Source organism: Tiliqua scincoides, chromosome 2 (genome assembly GCF_035046505.1).
Source record: "Tiliqua scincoides isolate rTilSci1 chromosome 2, rTilSci1.hap2, whole genome shotgun sequence".
Classification (NCBI taxonomy): domain Eukaryota; kingdom Metazoa; phylum Chordata; class Lepidosauria; order Squamata; family Scincidae; genus Tiliqua; species Tiliqua scincoides.
Window position 1 is genome coordinate 71,570,244 of NC_089822.1, and position 19,641 is coordinate 71,589,884.

The following is a 19,641-nucleotide window of genomic DNA, read 5'->3' on the forward strand; positions in this document are numbered from 1 at the left end:
TTGTCAATTGTCAAAAAGCTGATGGTGTGCCTTGACCATTTTAGTGCCTTGCCAGTGTGCTGTGAGATGAAAAAAATTGAAAAATCACTGCTTTAGTGGCCGTTTTCAGATTTTGAGCCTCAACGGGACAAGGAACTAATTTTTTATTCTTTTGCTATGTACAACCCCTTTGAAACCTTTCGTGTTGAAAAATAGCATACTGTATAAATATTCCCAACTATGGTAAAGTGAATCTAATTTTTACTCAAAAATTAGTAATGCAGATATGGGCAGATGGCTTGGCCTATTGTTGCAGAGTTAAGTAAACAATATGGTAGAAAAAGCAAATGAGGGGAAAATGTGGAAGTGACTTAGATCACAATTAGAAACATGGCTAATTAGTGCCCTAGAACATCAGAGAAGAAACAAAGAAGGCACTTTGCTGCTTAATCATGACAGGCATATTAATTTACCTGTAGTCCATACTTGGCATCAACAACAGATACAATACCTGCAAAAAATGTTTGTAGGTAAGAGTCCAGATTGATAAGTGCCAACACAAAAAAACCCAGCTATAACTGTCTTGCATACTGCATTTGTGGAGAAAGAACATCCAGGAATCTAGCAGTTTTACCTACATCAAGTGAAATTGGTAGCATATGCACAATATTTTATTGTTACTTCATATTTTTAATACACTCCCCTGTTCAATGAAAACTTGGAACAGTGTAGGAAACAAAGGAAATTACAGTATGTTAGAACAGGGGTGCCCAAACCCCGGCCCGGGGGCCACTTGCGGCCCTCAGGGTCTCTCAATCAGGCCCTCTGGGAGCCTCCAGTCTCTGGCCCTCCAGAGACTTGTTGGAGCCGGTGCTGGCCCGACACAACTGCTGTCAGCAAGAGGACGACTGTTTGACTTCTCACCTGAGCTGTGGGACAAGGGCTCTCTCCACTACTTGCTGTTTCACATCTGTGATGCAATGAAGGAAAGACTGGCCTTGCTTTGTGCAAGGCCTTTTATCGGCCTTGAGCTACCGCAAGACCTTCATTCATTCATATAAGTTCCATCTCATATATTCATTTAAGTAAATTTATTCAAATTTTAAATTGTAAATTAATTCTTTTTTCCCCCGGCCCCTGACACAGTGTCAGAGAGATGATGTGGCCCTCCTGCCAAAATGTTTGGACACCCCTGTGTTAGAACAACATACAGTATCACAGCTTAGAACAATTAAGAAGCAGAAATCACAATAAATTCAAAGAATTAAAATTAATAAGATCTATAGATATTAAAAAGTCTGCTGAAATGGTAACATTTTTCATTTTTTAACTTTTATAGACAGTAAAGAGAGAGAAGTCAAGTAACTCTCTGTAGAGAGGTTATTCCTAAGCTCCAGTGCCAACTCCAAGAAGACCCTATGAAGATCGATCAATTATCTCAACCAGCCTGGCCTCAACAATAAGACAGGAGTAACCATTTTTTATTGAAACTGTGATGTATATATTGGATAAACATCTGCATAGCTCAGACTAATTTTCTTACCGTCAAGATAAATGTCACTTCCTAATTCAGCATCAACCCAAAACATGGAGGCAACAGCACCTACCAAACAAGACATATACATCCAACTAGGTTTTAAAAAGATAGCTACAAAAATTTTCAGTTCTCTACAATGCCTAACACTGACTTACATGGAGGAGACTGGTGGGCAAATGCCCTGGGGAGCCACCCAGGGGGCGCTGCTGCAACCCCCTCCCCCTGTCACACATTTTTGCAGTTTTTTTTCCCCAGGCCTCTTGAAGGCCTTTCTTCCCCGGGCCCCAGAAAGCCCTCTGAGGCCTCTGGAAGGTGTAAAAACGTCACTCTTCAGGCCTTCAGAAGGCACCCAGATGTACGCAGAGGGTGGTGGGGCAGAATGGGTGGTGGCAGTTTGTGGTCCTGGCCCCAGGCGGCAGAGGGGCCAGAATCACAATGGATGCATAAAACACACAGGATTTCCTGGAGAGGATTTATATCGATGATTTTTTTCTTTTATGAACAGTTCTGATAAACCAGGAAGTTGGACACTTAGAATATTTTATTTGCTACCATGTTGTATCCCTTCTGTTCTATTTGTGAGACAAAAGTGAATACATTAACATTTATTACTGAACAGTAATGAAAATAGCCAAGTTCCCACAGGACGTTATATTTTACAAGATAAGAAATCAAAATTTGCTTTGACATGAGATGATTTAAACATGCACATCTGTCACAACACAAAGGTGTGAGAAACTGACAGCAATGAAAGTATGCTATTTTTCAAAGGCTCACAAATCTAGTTGATGTCAAGCCTGTCTTGTAGAATGAAGCGGATAGGCAAAAACAATGATAGCTGAAGCCATTCCCATATCCGAAGCTGTCCACTTGAACTGTCAAGATGTGGTCTCCCAAGCATCACTGGGTGTCAGGACTGGAATACCTGTCAGCTGTTTACAGCGATTACTCATGCAAGATATAGCAAAGGCCACAAAATCTAATAGTTTCCAGGTATTTATTGATTTTTTCCCCCTCCAAATGCCTTAATAGTTTTCCAACTTAAGGGAAATAGGATTTTTGTATAACAAGAGCTGAATCAATGTCCTTTCTTTTAAAGAAAATCACTTTACCACAACAATTATTTAGCTTTGAACAGGAGACTGTTCGCCTTCTTAACAGGTAACAACTAAATCGCCAAAAGGAACCCTCTTCACCTCTTCAGTTAAATGAAGAGTCCAGAAAAGAATGTTAGACTACTTTTTATTCACTATAATCAAGTGAATTTCTTTCTTCTTTTCTTTTTTCTTTCTTTCTTTCCTTCTTTCCTCTTCCTAATTTTGCTTTTTTGCAGTTAGATGGTTTACAATTAGTACATCTTCTAACCTCTTGGAGACAAAGGATGGACAGAATTGTTGGATTTTTTTTTTAAGTGCACACTGCATTTCAAAAAGGGATCAGCTGTCAGAAACATGTGATTATGAGAATTCAAACAATATCATGTGCAAACAATTTCAATAAACTCAACCATATTTGCTTATTTATATGATTTCTGTTCCATCTTTCCCTCTGAACAGATTTACTGTTCCTCAAGCTTTTGTGGCCTAAGCCCACTTCATCAGATGCATGAAGTATGATCATCAGCTGGCAGCATGTGGGTAAATACAGTACATGCACACAGAGAACATTTTTCAAAATTGTAAACAGTGGGATCAGAAGACCAAGAAATGCAGTAGGATGCTACCAATATCGCTATTTGCAAGGCAAACTGACTTCCTGAGAAAACCATAGGTCAGACTTTAAGGTGCCATAAAACTCTTGATTGTTTTGCTGCAAACTACCCTTCTGAAATATTAAATACTATTCTTATTTGCTTCAAGCAATGTTTACAGATGACTTGGTCCACCTGGCCAGAAAAAGAAGGCTGAACCCCAGCCAGAAGTCTGTCACACCAACCCACTCCACTACTTGCCACTCCAACCCACTACTTGCCACTCCAACCCAACACTGCTAACAAAGTCACCTGCACCACTGAGTGTGTACTACAGAGAGATATCTTGTGGATGAGGATGGTTATGGTACCACGGCTTCCTGGCCTGCTGGAGCATGTCTCTATTACGTATTAATTGCTACAGTGATAGCATATGTGGGTTTATTTGGCTATCCTCCTTCAGGACAATTCCATCCTTTTTTTCTTGTACCTAAACCATACCCACAGACCATCTTATAGTATGATAGACTGAAACAATGGAATTCTCATCCTATACACTTCTGAACATCCCAAACAGAACAATTCCATTCTATCATTCCAGAGTCACTCTATCTCCCACAACCAAAAAAATTATATTTACCTGGATCTGCCAAGCCAGTTGTTTCTAGCAAAATGTAGTCAAATTTTCCTTTCTTCTGCATCAAATTCTCAATAGCTTTCAAACCATTGTCCCTATACAAGAAAGGAAATATAATTTAAAGGAACAAGAATTTTAAAAACATATTTACATTTCTACCACTTTCTAAACATAGTCCAGTGTTCTCCAAACTGTGGGTTGGGATCTACCAATGGGTCACAACCTGATTGTTGGTGGTTGTGAAAAGGACAAACTGTTAGCAGATGAGAAAAATGTATTGTGCCCTACGAAGAGTGAAACTGAGTTACACATGCATGTTTACCATGAGTAGGTGAATTGGTAAGTTTATGAAACTGAGGGTTTAGAACCCATATCATGATCTGAGCTTCCAAATGTACAACAGGGAAACCATGGTTGAGAGTTGCTTATTGTTTTCCATCTTTTGTTTTCCATCTGTTCAGAAACCCAGGGCCCAATCCTATACAAGTTTCCAGCATTAGGGAATGAAGTGTATCTTGCCCGGGGGGCGGTAGTCTCAGAATTCTCCTCAAAGAAAGGAAACATTTGTTCACTGGAAAGTTGGATAGGATTGGGCCCTCAATTTCATGTTTACCAGTTCACTTCCATCTCAATGTTGCAGTTTTTTTGATGCAGACCAATGATGCTAACTAAGCTTTGACACAGGTCTGTGAATTCAGACACAATACAAATTACAGTTTCCAAAACTTGTCTCAAATACAGGTTCCAGTTCTTGGTTTGTTGACCCCTTCCCACCAAAAAAAAGCCAGTTTGTGGGCAGGTTCAGCTTACATGTAACACAAAACCATAGCTTAGCTACCCAAACTATGGTTTCACATTAGGTCTGAACTTAGCCAATACCTACAAGATTATCAGGCAGACAGCTACATTTTTTGAACTCACACACAAAATCAACACAAAAACGGTCTACTTTACAAAAAAAGGAATTTGCATTTTAAAACAATTCCTTACTTTACAGAACAGCACAAGCAACCATTTCTGAGCTCCAGCCATTCCTCATAGAGTTCTCCACCTTGACTTACAGCCAAGGATTTTTCCAAGGCACTTCCTGACAATATAACAAGAAAAGGAAAGTAAGATTGGGTCTTTCATTGGGTATTTTCATTAATTTGGTGAGAAATACAGTCTAAATTGGGCTGCTCACTCCCAGAGATCTTCAAGAAAATGCTCCTCTTCTCCGATCAAGACTTCATGCCCTTACTGAGCTACAAAGAGTGGCTAAAAAGCTCTCAGCCTACATACAAGCAATATTCCATTTCTATTTAGATTGAAAACTTTTCAGGAATCCCTTGTGGTTCAATTACTACAACTAAGAGATGAAAGGGAGAAAGAACAGGAATGTGGGAAATCCTGGGAGAAAATCTCTCCTAAAGAGCATCTATTTTCCAATCGAAATGAAAACAAGAGTTTGGACCAATATTTGAATAAAGATACAAGAAGTGTGTGGCATTCTGCTCCAATTTGTAGGACTCAAAACAATAATTTTGGAAAAACTCAATTTTGCTCCTCATCTTCTATATAGGTCAGGGGTGTCCAAAGTTTTTTGCAGTAGGGCCACATCATCTCTCTGTGTTGGGGGCTGGAGAAAAAACGGAATTAATTTACATTTAAAATTTGAATACATTTACATAAGTATACCTAAATGAATACATTAAAGATGAACTTATATGAATGAATGAAGGTCTTGCAATAGCTCAAGGCCTATAAAAGGCCTTGCACAAAGCAAGACTGGCCTTTCCTTTGCTGCTGCTACTGCATCAGATGTGAAACAGCAAGCTGTGGAGGAAGCCCTCATCCTACAGTTCACACGAGAGGTCAAACAGTTGCCCTCATGCTGACAGCAGTTGCGTCAGGCCAGTGCGGGCTCCAACAAATTTCCGGAGGGCCAGCGGCTCACTGGAGACTGGGGGCTCCCTGAGGGCTGCATTGAGAGACCTCAAGGACTGCATGTGGCCCCAGGGCCGGGGTTTGGGCACCCCTGTTCTAGGTCCTAGGACAAAGAGCACTCTGGATTAGCATGTCCAATGGTAGGGTGTCCAGATGCAGCAAAAACATCTTTCAGTACAGCTAAATGTTACAGAAAACTTATCCAGAATGGGCCATAATTCGGATTTCTGTCATACAGTGCCAAACAAAGTATTTACACAGATTTTTTGCTGATGTTTTCCAGAGGGCACTGATTCAAGAAGGTAAGATGGCTCTAGCTCAGTTTCTCCCAAACTGTGGGTCGGGACTGACCAGTGGGTCCTGACCTGATTTTTGGTAGGTCACGAAACTGACAAGCCAATAGCTGATAAGGAAAAAGTATTGAGCCCTATGGAAACCAAAACGGAGCGGGGCATGCACATTTAATCAGGAGCAGGTAACCTTGCTTTGGTCTACTGCAAAGGGGAACACAAGGCCACCAGAATGGTTCCAATCTTATTAACATGGAGCTCAAAACACTCCAGGGGGTGGTTCCTCCCTCTTACAATAGTAAAAAGAATAAAATCAGAGCTTATGTGGCTGGTAAAGTAAAACTTTTTTTTTAAGTCTCATCAAGCTACTTGGGTCCCAATAGAGCGGGGGTCTCCAAACGTTTTGACCAGAGGGCAGCATCAAATATCTGGCATGCTGTGGAGGGCCGGAAAAAAAATTTAAATATAAAATTTAAATAGATAAATTAGAGATGGAACTTAGATGAGTGAATAAATGAATGAATGAGCCCATCTGGCCCTCAGAACACCCTCCAGACACAATCAGAGCACAGTTCTGGTCATGTTCAGTTGAGTGGGCCAGAGGCTTTCAGGGGACAAGAGGCTAGCTGCAGGCATAAAGAGGCTTGCTGTGGGCTACATCTGGCCCCTGAGCTGGGGTTTGCAGACCCCTGCAATAGAGTGTTAATTTGAAAAGTGGATCTTGGTTCTAAAACATTTGGGAACCACTGCTCTACCTGGCCACCACAACAGCTTCCGATATTTGGTTTAGCCAGGTGTGAGGCTCTAGTCTCCTCTGAGCAAACCAGGCATATCAAATACTCTTTGGGAGGATCAAAAAAACCTTTTCCCTGTCACTAACACAGGTGATGGGGGCTTTTCTCCTTTCTTTTCCAAATAATAGAAGTGAATTCTGAAGGTACTGCTTTTTTATATCTATGATGTGGGCGATGGTGCTTGCATGTTTTAAATCAAGTACAACAGTATCCCTGGAAAGCCCATTAAGGCTACATTCCTATACATACTTATCTGGGAGTAAGTACCATTGAATTCAATGGGACTTCTGTCAGAAGAAACTCCCAATGAATTCAATGGTACTTGCTCTGTACAATGGACTTGCTCTGTAGGTCCTGTCCCCTGCTAGGATGTGTTCTCCTGATCAAAGAAAGGCTTCATGCAGTCTAGGAAGGAGAAACCTTCCACTCCAAAGGTGGGTTGAACAACCTTTAGATCAGTGGTTCCCAACCTATAGGAGACAGCTGACCACTGAGGCAAAAATTGGAATTGTCATGAACCATATGCAACCGTCATCCCTGCACACAAAAAATACATTTAAATTTACAATACAGGCAGCCCTCATTATCCACTGGGGTTCCATTCCCAGAACACCTATGGAAAAGGAAAACTGCGGGGGTAAGAGGAGCAGAGCACCCCTCGCCTTTGGAGGACCCAGGTTATCTCACACCACAGACTCGGGGGCCCACGGATGAAAAAATCTGTAGGTACTGAACCTGCAGATAATGCAGGCTGCCTGTAGATAGAAAAGACTTATTAAAAATTTATTATTTATAGAGAAGATCTGTGGTTTGCTGCTTTTGCTGCCAGCTGCAGCTACAGGCAGTTTGTCCCCCACTCTCTCTGGTGGTCCATGAGGGACTGCTTGCCCAGCAAAATACTGGAAGTTATCACAAGCGATTTTTTTCCTGAGACCTCACGGACCACTCTTCAGGGTCGGAACCAGTGCTTTAGATCTTGCTTTCTTATTACAGGAGAGAATTCAGACTATTCTACTTTCTAAAGAATGAAACTATTGTACGTTCACTCTGCATGGAGGTGTCTAAATGCCAGGATAACTTACTGTGCAAACCTATGAATGTCTACTCAGAAGTACATTCCCTTGTATTCAATAGGGCTTACTCCCAGGGAAGTGTGCATAAGATTGCAGCCTGACAATCATAGGCACTGAGTGAGCCTATGTAAGTTTCAAAGGTAGCATTTTGCTTTAGTCTTTAAATGATAAAGTATGACTCTTTTACAAGGTATAAGTGTACAGACCATTTCAAGATCATATCATTTTTACAAGTGTGCACATCTTTCATATAAAATTACTCTTGTTTTTAATGTATGTTTACTTACCTTCACCAAATTCATTTAAAATAACTGCTATTCTCTTGTTATGCTGTTCTGTCAAAATATAATTAAGAAGAGTAGTTTTCCCAGCACCTAAAAAACAGGATTATGCTTCATTACGATGGAAAAAGGAAGCAAATATTTTAGCACAGATAATTATGTATTTTCAATATAAAAACATTTACATATTACGTATTTAAAAACCTCAGAGAAAATATGGGGCGAGAAGAATTGTGGGGTAAGATTAGTAAACACAGAATGAGCCTGATAAATGTGAGATCATCATAGAGATACCTATTCATAAATAACTGCACAAACATTTCATGACAAGGAACAAAAAGGAGCCATGACAAAATTTAGTCATTGATTTTTTTTCCTTTTGTATAGCTTAAAGCAACAGAAACATGTTCAATTTTGTGCAATGGCACATCTTCACAACCTATGAAACATGATGATGTTTGAAACAAGGAAACAAACTGTACTGTACTCAGACTCATTCAAAAAAACTCTTTGGTATTTTAATAAGTCTGTAATTCAGATTTACCATTTAATACAGCAAAGCACATTAATGTGAGTTAAGGCTTTGTGAGTAATTTGCTGTTACAAAAAAATGTTCCGCTCTGCCAAAAAGAGCATGACCACATCAGCTCCCAATAATGCACCTCCATTGTTATCAAGGCAAGGCTGGATGACTCTGCTATAGCACTTAGGCAAATATTCAAATTGTACACGTGGTAGGACAAGGGGACAGTGCTTGCACAACCCAGCCTGATATGCATGTGCAGGACTTCACATTTGTACAGAGTCCTAAACATGTTCTAGAGGACCACATTCACTGAGCTCAACCATCACCATCATTGGCACCCTTCAGTCTTGGGAGACTATGGTATTGCACTCTGAAAAGTGGTTCTGGAACAGCATCTAGTGTGGCTGAAGAGGCCAATTCAGGAGTGACAATCCCTTCCACACTGGGAGCAATGTAGTCTGTCCCTGGTGTGTCTCCCTGGCTACGGGCCTTCCTTCTTTGCTTCAGTCTGTTGGGCAAGTGTCTCTTCAAACTGGGAGAGGCCATGCTGCACAGCCTGCCTCCATGTGGGATGCTCAGAGACCAAGGTTTCCCATCTGTTGAGGTCTACCTTGGGCTCAACCACAGGCTTGTGTAAACATGCAAGTCCAATGAACCAATTGTGTAAACATGCAAGCAAGTCCAATTGTGTAAACATGCAAGTAAGGAATTACTTACAAAAAAATAATGAATTAAAGATATTGCAGCAACAAAAAGAAAGTTTGAATCAACCGATATCAGTTAGTGCAGGGGTGCTCAATACGTCGATCGCGATCGACTGGTCGATCGACTGGTCGATCGCGAGGCAAAATGAGTCGATCGCAGGCTTCTCTCCCGTCCACGCATCCCTGGGAGTGAGCCCCGTCCTGGGAGTGACACTCCCCTAGGAGTGAGCTCCCTGGGAGTGATGCATCCGTGGGAGTGAGCTCCTGTCCATGCATCCCTGGGAGTGAGCCCATCCTGGGAGTGAGCTCCCTGGGAGTGATGCATCTGTGGGAGCTCCTGTCCATGCATCCCTGGGAGTGAGCCCTGTCCTGGGAGTGACAAATCCCTGGGAGTGAGCTCCTGTCCACACATCCCTGGGAGTGAGCTCCTGTCCACACATCCCTGGGAGTGAGCCCCGTTGACTCTACTGGGGCTGACTCGTGAGTAGACCTGGAGAGGAGCCGCTGGCAGGCTTCTCTCCTGTCCACGCATCCCTGGAAGTGAGCCCCGTTGACTCTACTGGGGCTGACTTACCCTTCCCCTGTTTTTGCACTGGTATGTATGGAGATCTGCCCCCCCCAACTTCCATCTGTTGGTTCTGTGTGCAAGGGGTTTTGCACTGGTCTTGCTGTGATGTCTATATAGAGATCTTCCCTCCCCCACACCTTTCCCCTGTTTTTGCACTGGTCTGTATAGAGATCTGCTCCCCCCCCCCCACTTGTATTGGAAGATCTGGTGAGGAGGTAGATGTGGTGTCAGCAGTGGCCCCTTTAAGGGTAAGGCCTGGGCATCCAGCAGAGTGTGCTGCACAGCTGCAGCCACTTGAAGGCAATAGGGCCCTCAGGGATATAAGAGCACCTGAGGCAGGAAGGGCTCCACTTATTTATGTGAGTCAGCCTTTTCCTACATGAAGATCATTAAGTCCAAGTACCGTTCCACCATGACTGATGAACATTTGGAAGTGTGCTTGAGGCTGGCTGTCAGCAGCTACTGTCTGGACTATGCATCCTTGGCTGATTCACTTCAGTGCAAGTCATCAAAGTAAACTCAACTAATTACAAAAAATGTTTATAGTTAATTATGTTGTGTTGTGCAATATTGGCTCATTCGGTTATGCAAGGTACACCAACATACATTGTACACATAAATGTTATATGTTATGATGGCGCGAACATTGTAAAAAAACTCTGGTAGATCTCTGGCCTTGCTGGGTTTCAAAGTAGCTCTCGAGCCAAAAAAGTGTGAGCACCCCTGAGTTAGTGAGATTTCAGAAGCAATCGCTAAACAAAAAAATCAGAAATCGCCCTGTAGTGATGGATTACCAGCTGAATTTTATAAATGTTTTGAAGAAGAGTTGATGTTACCATTGAAAAAAATGATAGAAGAAATACAGCAAAAGGATAAAATCCCTGATACTTGGAAGGAAGCAGTTATTACAGTTATACATAAAGAAGGGCTTGACCAAGAAAAGATTCAAAATTACAGACCAATTTCACTACTTAATATGGATTATAAAATTTTTGCAACAATATTAGCTTCAAGATTAAAGAGTTTTGATAAACATTATTCATCAAGACCAAGCAGGGTTCTTACCAAGAAGACAAATCAGAAATAATATGAGAAAGATATTGAACTTTTTAGAATATTATGAAATGCACCCTGATAAGCAAATGGCAATGTTTTTTATAGATTTTAAAAAAGCATTTAATAACGTGAACTGGAATTTGATGTTTTTACAATTTGAAATGATGGATGCAGGAACTCTGTTTATTGCTATGATTAAAGCTATATATAAGAATCAAACTGCTAGAATTAGAATAAATGGAGAGCTTTCAGAGGAGATAAAAATTGAAGAAGGAACGAGACAGGGATGTCCACTTTCTCCATTACTATTTATAGTGATCATGGAAATACTTTTGAATCAAGTGAGAAAGACAGAAGAGATTAAAGGATTAAAAATAAGAGGTTTAAATTTAAATTAAGAATTTAAAATCCAGGCATTTGCGGATGACTTTATGGCGATTGTAGAAGAACCATTAGAATCTGCCAAAAATTTGTTAGACGTGTTGCGAGAAAATACTGAAGTGACAGGACTGAAAATAAATGTCAAGAGAACAAAAATGTTAACAAAAAATATGCAAATAAAGAAAATACAGAAATTAGTGGAATTAACAAACTTCAAAGAAGAAGAAAAATTAAATATTTAGGGATTCAATTAACGAAGAAAACATGTATATTAGGAAAAGATAATTACTTGAAACTGATTGAAGAAATAAAAAGAGATTTAACAAAATGGAAATAATTGCAGCTTTTGTTGATGGGAAGAGTTGCTGCAGTGAAAATGAATGTTTTGCCTAAAATAAACTTTCTTTTCCAAACAATCCCTGTAATTTTGAAGCAAGATATATTTAAAGAAATTAATCAAATTATCTCAAAATTTATCTGGCAGGGAAAGAAACCAAAAATTAAAATGAAGGCCTTGCAAGATGCGAAACTAAGAGGAGGCATGGGGCTTCCTGATTGGTTTTTATACTATAAGGCTGTGGTGCTACTATGGATTAAAGAGTGGATTATATTAGAATATCAAAGAATACTTTGAACTGGAGGCTCATGATTTTGAATGGGGATGGCATGCATTTGTTTTGTATGGAAAAGCAAATGAATATAAGTGATTCATATATTAAAGAAATCTTTCTTATGGATCTGGGCTAAAATACAAAGACAGATGTATACCAAAATCCCCCAATGGATGGCGCCACTAGAAGCATGTACCCGGCCAAATTTATTAGAGATAACAAAGATGCTTAGATATGAAAGTTTATTAAAGAAAGATGGGCAATTAAAGACAAAAGAAGAACTGTTAAGACAGGGTGTGGAGATGGATTGGTGGACTCGCTTGCAACTTGATTCAAAATTTGGAAAAGATAAACAAGAAGGATTCTATTCAGAACAGATGCCATTTGATAGAATACTCTTAGAAACAAAAGAAAAATATATCAAAAGAATGTATATGTTCCTATTGGATTTTGAGATGCATGAAGAAACAATGTATGATACAATGGGCGCTAAATATAGGCCATAATATTACATTAGAACAATGGGAACAGATTTGGAAATATAACATAAAATTTACTAGAGCAACAAATTAAAAAAAATGCATATAAAATGTTTTATAGATGGTACATGACACCAGTAAAACTGGTAAAAATGAATCAGAACATATCAAAAAATTGTTGGAAGTGTAAATGTGAAGAAGAGACGTTTTATCATATGTGGTAGACATGTAAAAAAATGCAAGTATATTGGAAAATGGTAAGGAATCTAATAGAAGAGATTGTTGGATTTACAATACCATTGAAACCAGAGTTATTTTTGCTTAATATTACCTTAGATATTATAGATAAAGAAAATGATGTGTATTTAGTTATTATGATATTAACTGCTGCAAGGATTTTATATGCTAGATACTGGAAAGATATTAAAATTCCAATGAAAGATGAATTAATAGAGAAAATAATGAATGTGGCGGAAATGGATAGACTTACAGAGATTTTGGATCAACAGCGCAAACCGACACAGATAGAGCCATGAAGACCATTCTATGCTTGGTTGAAAATGAAGTTGAAAATGTATAAGATAGGGCATTTAGATGAATATATTGTATACATGATATATTATATAGGATATGATATGATAGATAAATGATATTAAGAGGCTAAACTAGGAACAAGATTAGAAGACATGTATTGATTGATTAGATATACTGATATATGATTTCCTGCACCCTCCAATGGTGCGTTTTTGTGTTTTGTATTGAGTTTGTTTGTTATGTGTTTATTTATATTTGTTGTTTTTATTTTGGAAAATAATTCTTAAAAAAAGAGCATGACCACATCAGCTCCCAATAATGCACCTCCATTGTTATCAAGGCAAGCCTGGATGACTTTGCTATAGCACTTCAGCCTTAGGCAAATATTCAAATTGTACACATGGTAGGACAAGGGGACAGTGCCAGCACAACCCAGCCTGATATGCATGCACAGGACTTCACATTTGTACAGAGTCCTAAACATGTTCTAGAAGACCACATGCACTGGATTCAACCACAGGCTTGTGTAAACATGCAAGTCCAATGCACAAACTTAGGTGGAGTATGCCTGCCATGAGGCAGGGTAGTCTGACATGATCCTCACTTCATGTAAGATCTGAACATATGCATATAGTTTATGGAAGTTTTTCCAACTCTCCCACCACTGCAGGCAGACAAATGATCAGGATACTTTTGCTCCCAATCATATCAATATTGTATTGGACTTCACATTTAACATATTGGAACAGTCACACTGGAATTCTGTGTCTTTGGACATAAGCTTTTAATAAAATTAGATTATATTTTGTAACTCTGAACATTTTTTATTTAAAAAAATGCATGAGAAATCACACTCAGGGGGAAAAAAGGATTCTGCCTTCAGGCTCTGTGGAATGTGGATCTCTGTGAAACAGACCCAGCAGAATGTGGTCCAAAAGAGCTGCAATAGGGATAAGAACATTCTCCATCCATCCTAAGTTAACCATTCTTATTTTGCAACTGCACAGCAGTAGCAAAGTACATAATATCTTTAAAAGGCTTAAAATTCTTAAATGAATCCTACTGTATTTCTGTCTTAGACAAGCTCTGTCTGTTCTATATGGAAAGTGGAAGACACGTGCATTCTTGATACAAGATCACTTTCTATCACTTTAAACAAAGCTTCACTGCACATTAATATTGGAAAGATTTCATTTTGATAGCCATGGTGACAAGCCAGTTCAGTTCCTCGACTGAAAAAGGGGTAAAGAAGTACTTACTTCCTTACAGAGTTGTTGTAAGGACATCAAGGAAAAACACGTAAGTGCAGATAGCACACACTGAAAGCACTATACAAATGCTTAGTATTATTATTATTACCTAAATACCCCGTGATGATAGTAACAGGAATCTTAGAATCCTCAGTAGTCTGAATATTTCCTCCGACACTATCCTTTATCTCTTGTTCACTTATTGGAACCAACTCAGGGCAGTCTTCTTCTTCTTCCATAGAAGAGCCTTCCATTTCTGAGACACTGTAACCACCTGTAAACCCAAAAATATTAATTAAGAAACACTATCAGGACAGTCTCAGACCTTAGAAGAAATATTAAACACAGGGAATAACAGGGAAAGATGCAAATAAGAGACTTAGGGCCCAATCCTAAACACTCTCAGTGCCAGCGTTGAGCTCCAGCTCCAACACTAGATGTCGCAAACATGCCGTAAGGCACATCTGCATCACCCAGAGAGAAAGGGGCTGCAGTCATTGCTGAGCCTCAGTGCCACGTGGAGGGCTGACAGGTGCCCCAGTAGCACCGGTTTTGGGGTGGGTGGGGAGTGGGCAGAACAAGGCAGAGGAAGGAGGGGTGGGGGAGGAACCAGGGTGGGAGGGGGTGGGATTGGGTGGAGCTCTGCTCTGCTGGATCCTGAACTCTTTGTTGGACCAGAAGCAATATAGCTGGTGCAGACTTGAGAAGCCCGATTGCGGGGTTTAGGGCTTTTCCCAGGAGAAGGGGATGAAAGTCCCCTTCCCCCTATGTCAGTGGTTCTCAAACTCCCAGGGATCTTGAGAACCGCTGAAGTCCTTGCAGGGGAGCAGGAAAGGAAGCGGGGGTAGGGAGAAGGCAGCAACATGTTCTCCAGGATCATGTTGTTAAGAGGGGCACAGGGTCTAGCACGTACTTACCAGTCCCTGCAGCAGCCTCCTAGGGGTGCGGGGAGCCCTGTGTGATCCTCCACAGGGCTCCCCAAGCTTTAAAAGCAAAAGTGGAGCAATTCATTTTCATTGTCTGAAGCCTGGGGAGCCCTGCAGAGGGTTGCATAGGGCTCCCTGCACCCCTGGGAGGCTGCTGCAGGGACTGGTAAGTACCCCTTAGCAATGCGATCCTGGGGATTATGTCGCTGCCTTCCTCCTGCCCCCACCCCTACAGGGGGCAGAGTCCAGGGCCCTCAGGCGGGGGCATCGTGATGCCCCAGTTTGAGAATCACTGCCCTAGGTGACCTCCAGTGGCCTTAGTAGTTCCTTGGCTTTAGAATTGTGCTGTTGGAAAACCTCATAAAAACAAACACAGTGTCACACTTTGCTTCCCACATACTCTCCAAAGCAGCTTCAACCAGCTTCCCACTCCTGGAAAAGTACATCTGTACTGTACTGTACATCTTCCTATAGGAGTGGCAAACATACACTGCTGGAGAAGTTGTAAAGAGGAGCACTTGTGGTTATCAAGTTTTGCCCCTAGTGATCCCAGCCATTGAGAAACAAGCCTGCTCCGATTTACATACATATATTTCTGTTTCTTTATCATGCGGGGGGGGGGGGGCGTTTAAATATATAGTTACTGTAGTCTCACAATGAGCAAAACCGGCCTCTCAAGTAGCAACAGCAACATTAGAGGGCTGATGGACCAAAAACATTTCTTAACCTTTTAATTTTCCAACAAATGCTCTTTGCCATTAAAAGATGCACTGAAAGGCACACATTCAATACACCCACTTTCTCCCAGTCTGGAGAAGCAATGACAAGAAATAGAAACCAAAGTTTTAAAACTCTAGAAATACTAGAGCATTTTTCAGCATTCAGAGGAACTTTCCAACTCTGCAATTGTAGGTGCAATTACAGGGGAGGAATCCCCACTGAACTCAGTAAGATCAGCCACAGTGCCAGAGGATTGGAGGATAGCAAATGTCACGCCTATCTTTAAAAAGGGAAAGAGGGGGGACCTGGGAAACTATAGGCCGGTCAGCCTAACATCTATACCAGGTAAGATGGTGGAATGCCTCATCAAAGATAGGATCTCAAAACACATAGATGAACAGGCCTTGCTGAGGGAGAGTCAGCATGGCTTCTGTAAGGGTAAGTCTTGCCTCACAAACCTTATAGAATTCTTTGAAAAGGTCAACAGGCATGTGGATGTGGGAGAACCTGTGGACATTATATATCTGGACTTTCAGAAGGCGTTTGACATGGTCCCTCACCAAAGGCTACTGAAAAAACTCCACAGTCAGGGAATTAGAGGACAGGTCCTCTCGTGGATTGAGAACTGGTTGGAGGCCAGGAAGCAGAGAGTGGGCGTCAATGGGCAATTTTCACAATGGAGAGAGGTGAAAAGTGGTGTGCCCCAAAGATCTGTCCTGGGACCGGTGCTTTTCAACCTCTTCATAAATGACCTGGAGACAGGGTTGAGCAGTGAAGTGGCTAAGTTTGCAGACGACACCAAACTTTTCAGAGTGGTGAAGACCAGAAGTGATTGTGAGGAGCTCCAGAAGGATCTCTCCAGACTGGCAGAATGGGCAGCAAAATGGCAGATGCGCTTCATTGTCAGTAAGTGTAAAGTCATGCACATTGGGGCAAAAAATCAAAACTTCACATATAGGCTGATGGGTTCTGAGCTGTCTGTGACAGATCAGGAGAGAGATCTTGGGGTGGTGGTGGACAGGTCGATGAAAGTGTCAACGCAATGTGCGGCGGCAGTGAAGAAGGCCAATTCTATGCTTGGGATCATTAGGAAGGGTATTGAGAACAAAATGGCTAGTATTATAATGCCATTGTACAAATCTATGGTAAGGCCACACCTGGAGTATTGTGTCCAGTTTTGGTCGCCGCATCTCAAAAAAGACATAGTGGAAATGGAAAAGGTGCAAAAGAGAGCGACTAAGATGATTTCAGGGCTAGGGCACCTTCCTTATGAGGAAAGGCTACGGCATTTGGGCCTCTTCAGCCTAGAAAAGAGACGCCTGAGGGGAGACATGATTGAGACATACAAAATTATGCAGGGGATGGACAGAGTGGATAGGGAGATGCTCTTTACACTCTCACATAATACCAGAACCAGGGGACATCCACTAAAATTTGAGTGTTGGGCGGGTTAGGACAGACAAAAGAAAATATTTCTTTACTCAGCGTGTGGTCGGTCTGTGGAACTCCTTGCCACAGGATGTGGTGCTGGCATCTGGCCTGGACGCCTTTAAAAGGGGATTGGACAAGTTTCTGGAGGAAAAATCCATTATGGGGCACAAGCCATGATGTGTATGCGCAACCTCCTGATTTTAGAAATGGGTTATGTCAGAATGCCAGATGCAAGGGAGGGCACCAGGATGAGGTCTCTTGTTATCTGGTGTGCTCCCTGGGGCATTTGGTGGGCCGGTGTGAGATACAGGAAGCTGGACTAGATGGGCCTATAGCCTGATCCAGTGGGGCTGTTCTTATTTTCTTATCTACTTCTTAGAGCCCATTCCTATGCTCGTCTACTCAGAAGTCAGTCCCATTATAATCAATGGGGCTTACTCCCAGGAAAGTGTGGATAGGATTGCAGCCTTAGAGCCCAATCCTATGCACATCTACTCAGAAGTCAGTCCCACTATAGTCAATGGGGCTTACTCCCAGGAAAGCATGGCTAGGATTACAGCCTTAGAGCCCAACTCTATGCATGTCTACTCAGAAGTCAGTCCCATTACAGTCAATGGGGCTTACTCCCAGGAAAGTGTGCTTAAGATTGCAGCCTTAGTTACACAGTTCTGCTGTGACCTACTTCTCAGTTGCACAGGATCAGGGGTGATTGACCTGCTTAAGAGCTCAATTCCCATCGCTCTGTGATGCACAAACCTTAGCTTTCCAGCCCCAGCACCCAAACAGAAGAGGTACCTACTTGCCAGCAGCAGCACTTAATCCCACTTCCAGCTACCTGTCCTGCCTCCTCTCGCACACCTGTAACTCCACCCCGCAATGTTGCAACGTTCTAACCAAGCATCCAGAGGCGCATGCGCGTCTCCCTGTCTAAGCTCTTTCCCCCCACCCACCAGTTCATTCGTCAATATTTCACCCCGCCCCTCACTGAAGCCCGCCTTTGGGACACAGTTGATTCGAACACCAACATCGCTCCTCTCTCCGATTGGCTGTTCCACCTCCCTCCATCAATCACATCCTTGGAGCGGTGGGGCTCAGCAAACAGAGAGGCGATGCTTTGTGAAGCGCCGGGCTTTTTGGTCTTCTGTGTGCGGAAAATTGTGCTGCGTCTGCGCAGGAGTCTGTTCTGCTTCCCTACACTTGTTTACGGTTGACAGTCACATAAAAGCAACAAAGGAGAGCGGACGGGCTGAGAATAACTTTTTAATGTCTATTCCAGTGTTTCTCAAACTGTGGGTCGGGACCCACTAATTGGGTCACGAGCCAATTCCAGCTGGGTCCCCATTCATTTCAATATTTTATTTTTAATATGCTAGACTTGATGCTACCCTGGTATGTGACTGCATTTGGGGAAATGTGACAGCTCTGTACTTTTAACAGGCTACTATGTATATGCTTTTAAGTTTGATAGTCAATGGGGCTCAGTCCTGGGTAAATGTGGGCAGGATTGTAGCCTAGGATTGTTTAAAATTGTCCTGCTCGATGATGTCATTTCTGGTCATGACATCACCTTTGGTGGGTCCTGACAGATTCTCATTCTAAAAAGTGGGTCCCGGTGCTAAAAGCTTGAGAACCACTGGTCTATTCTTTTACCCACGAAAAGTTTGTGCCTTTTATGGACCATGAGTGCTTACCCCTCCCTTCTTGTAAAAACATTGATTACAATGACAGGTCAATGAGAGGACTGTGTTCTGGTCACAACAATGTTAATTGATTAGTCATGAGTTGAAATCCAGCAGTTGAGTAATCGGTTGTATATTAAAATTAATAAATTTATTTGCACTTGAATGGATACAACCATGCCTATAACCAAATGCAAGCTTTCCTGACCTGTGAGGCAGCAAGGTAGTGAGGCTGTGGTTCCCAAACTGTGAGTCATGGCTTCCCAGGAAGCCACGGAATTCAGCCAGGGGAGCCGCGGAATCCTTGGGAAAAACCCACCGCCCTATACAATGTACAGGATTGTAACCCTAATGGGGAGCCTCAGCCAATGGTCTAGTACAGGGGTCTCCAAACCCCAGCACGGGGACCAGATGCAGCCTGCGGAGAGCCTCTGATCCCCTGAGAGCCTCTGGCTCAGGTGACCAACACAATCGGAGTTGTACTTGTGGGGGGGGGGAATGGGGGTCCTGTGTTGGTGCTTGTAGAAATCCTGGACATTTGAGCCCATTCATTCATTTATTCATTCATC

At 41.9% G+C, this 19,641-nt stretch overlaps 1 protein-coding gene across 2 annotated transcripts in view; it reads right to left on the reverse strand.

Moving 5' to 3' along the window:
* LOC136639827 (zinc-regulated GTPase metalloprotein activator 1A-like) overlaps positions 1 to 18,307 on the reverse strand; it is a 33,662-nt gene extending 15,355 nt beyond the window's left edge. Inside the window, exons 1-7 of one of the 2 annotated variants that reach the window (XM_066614382.1) lie at positions 18,193 to 18,307; positions 14,426 to 14,590; positions 8,214 to 8,261; positions 4,834 to 4,930; positions 3,847 to 3,938; positions 1,523 to 1,582; positions 453 to 490 (exon numbers count right to left, since the gene is read on the reverse strand). In XM_066614382.1, coding sequence (XP_066470479.1) covers positions 453 to 490; positions 1,523 to 1,582; positions 3,847 to 3,938; positions 4,834 to 4,930; positions 8,214 to 8,261; positions 14,426 to 14,570 — 480 coding nt within the window. In that variant the 5' untranslated portion in view covers positions 14,571 to 14,590; positions 18,193 to 18,307. Of the gene's footprint in view, positions 1 to 452; positions 491 to 1,522; positions 1,583 to 3,846; positions 3,939 to 4,833; positions 4,931 to 8,213; positions 8,301 to 14,425; positions 14,591 to 18,192 lie in introns of both variants that reach the window. The other variant, XM_066614383.1, reaches the window with a different exon arrangement.
* Positions 18,308 to 19,641: the final 1,334 nt, after the last annotated feature.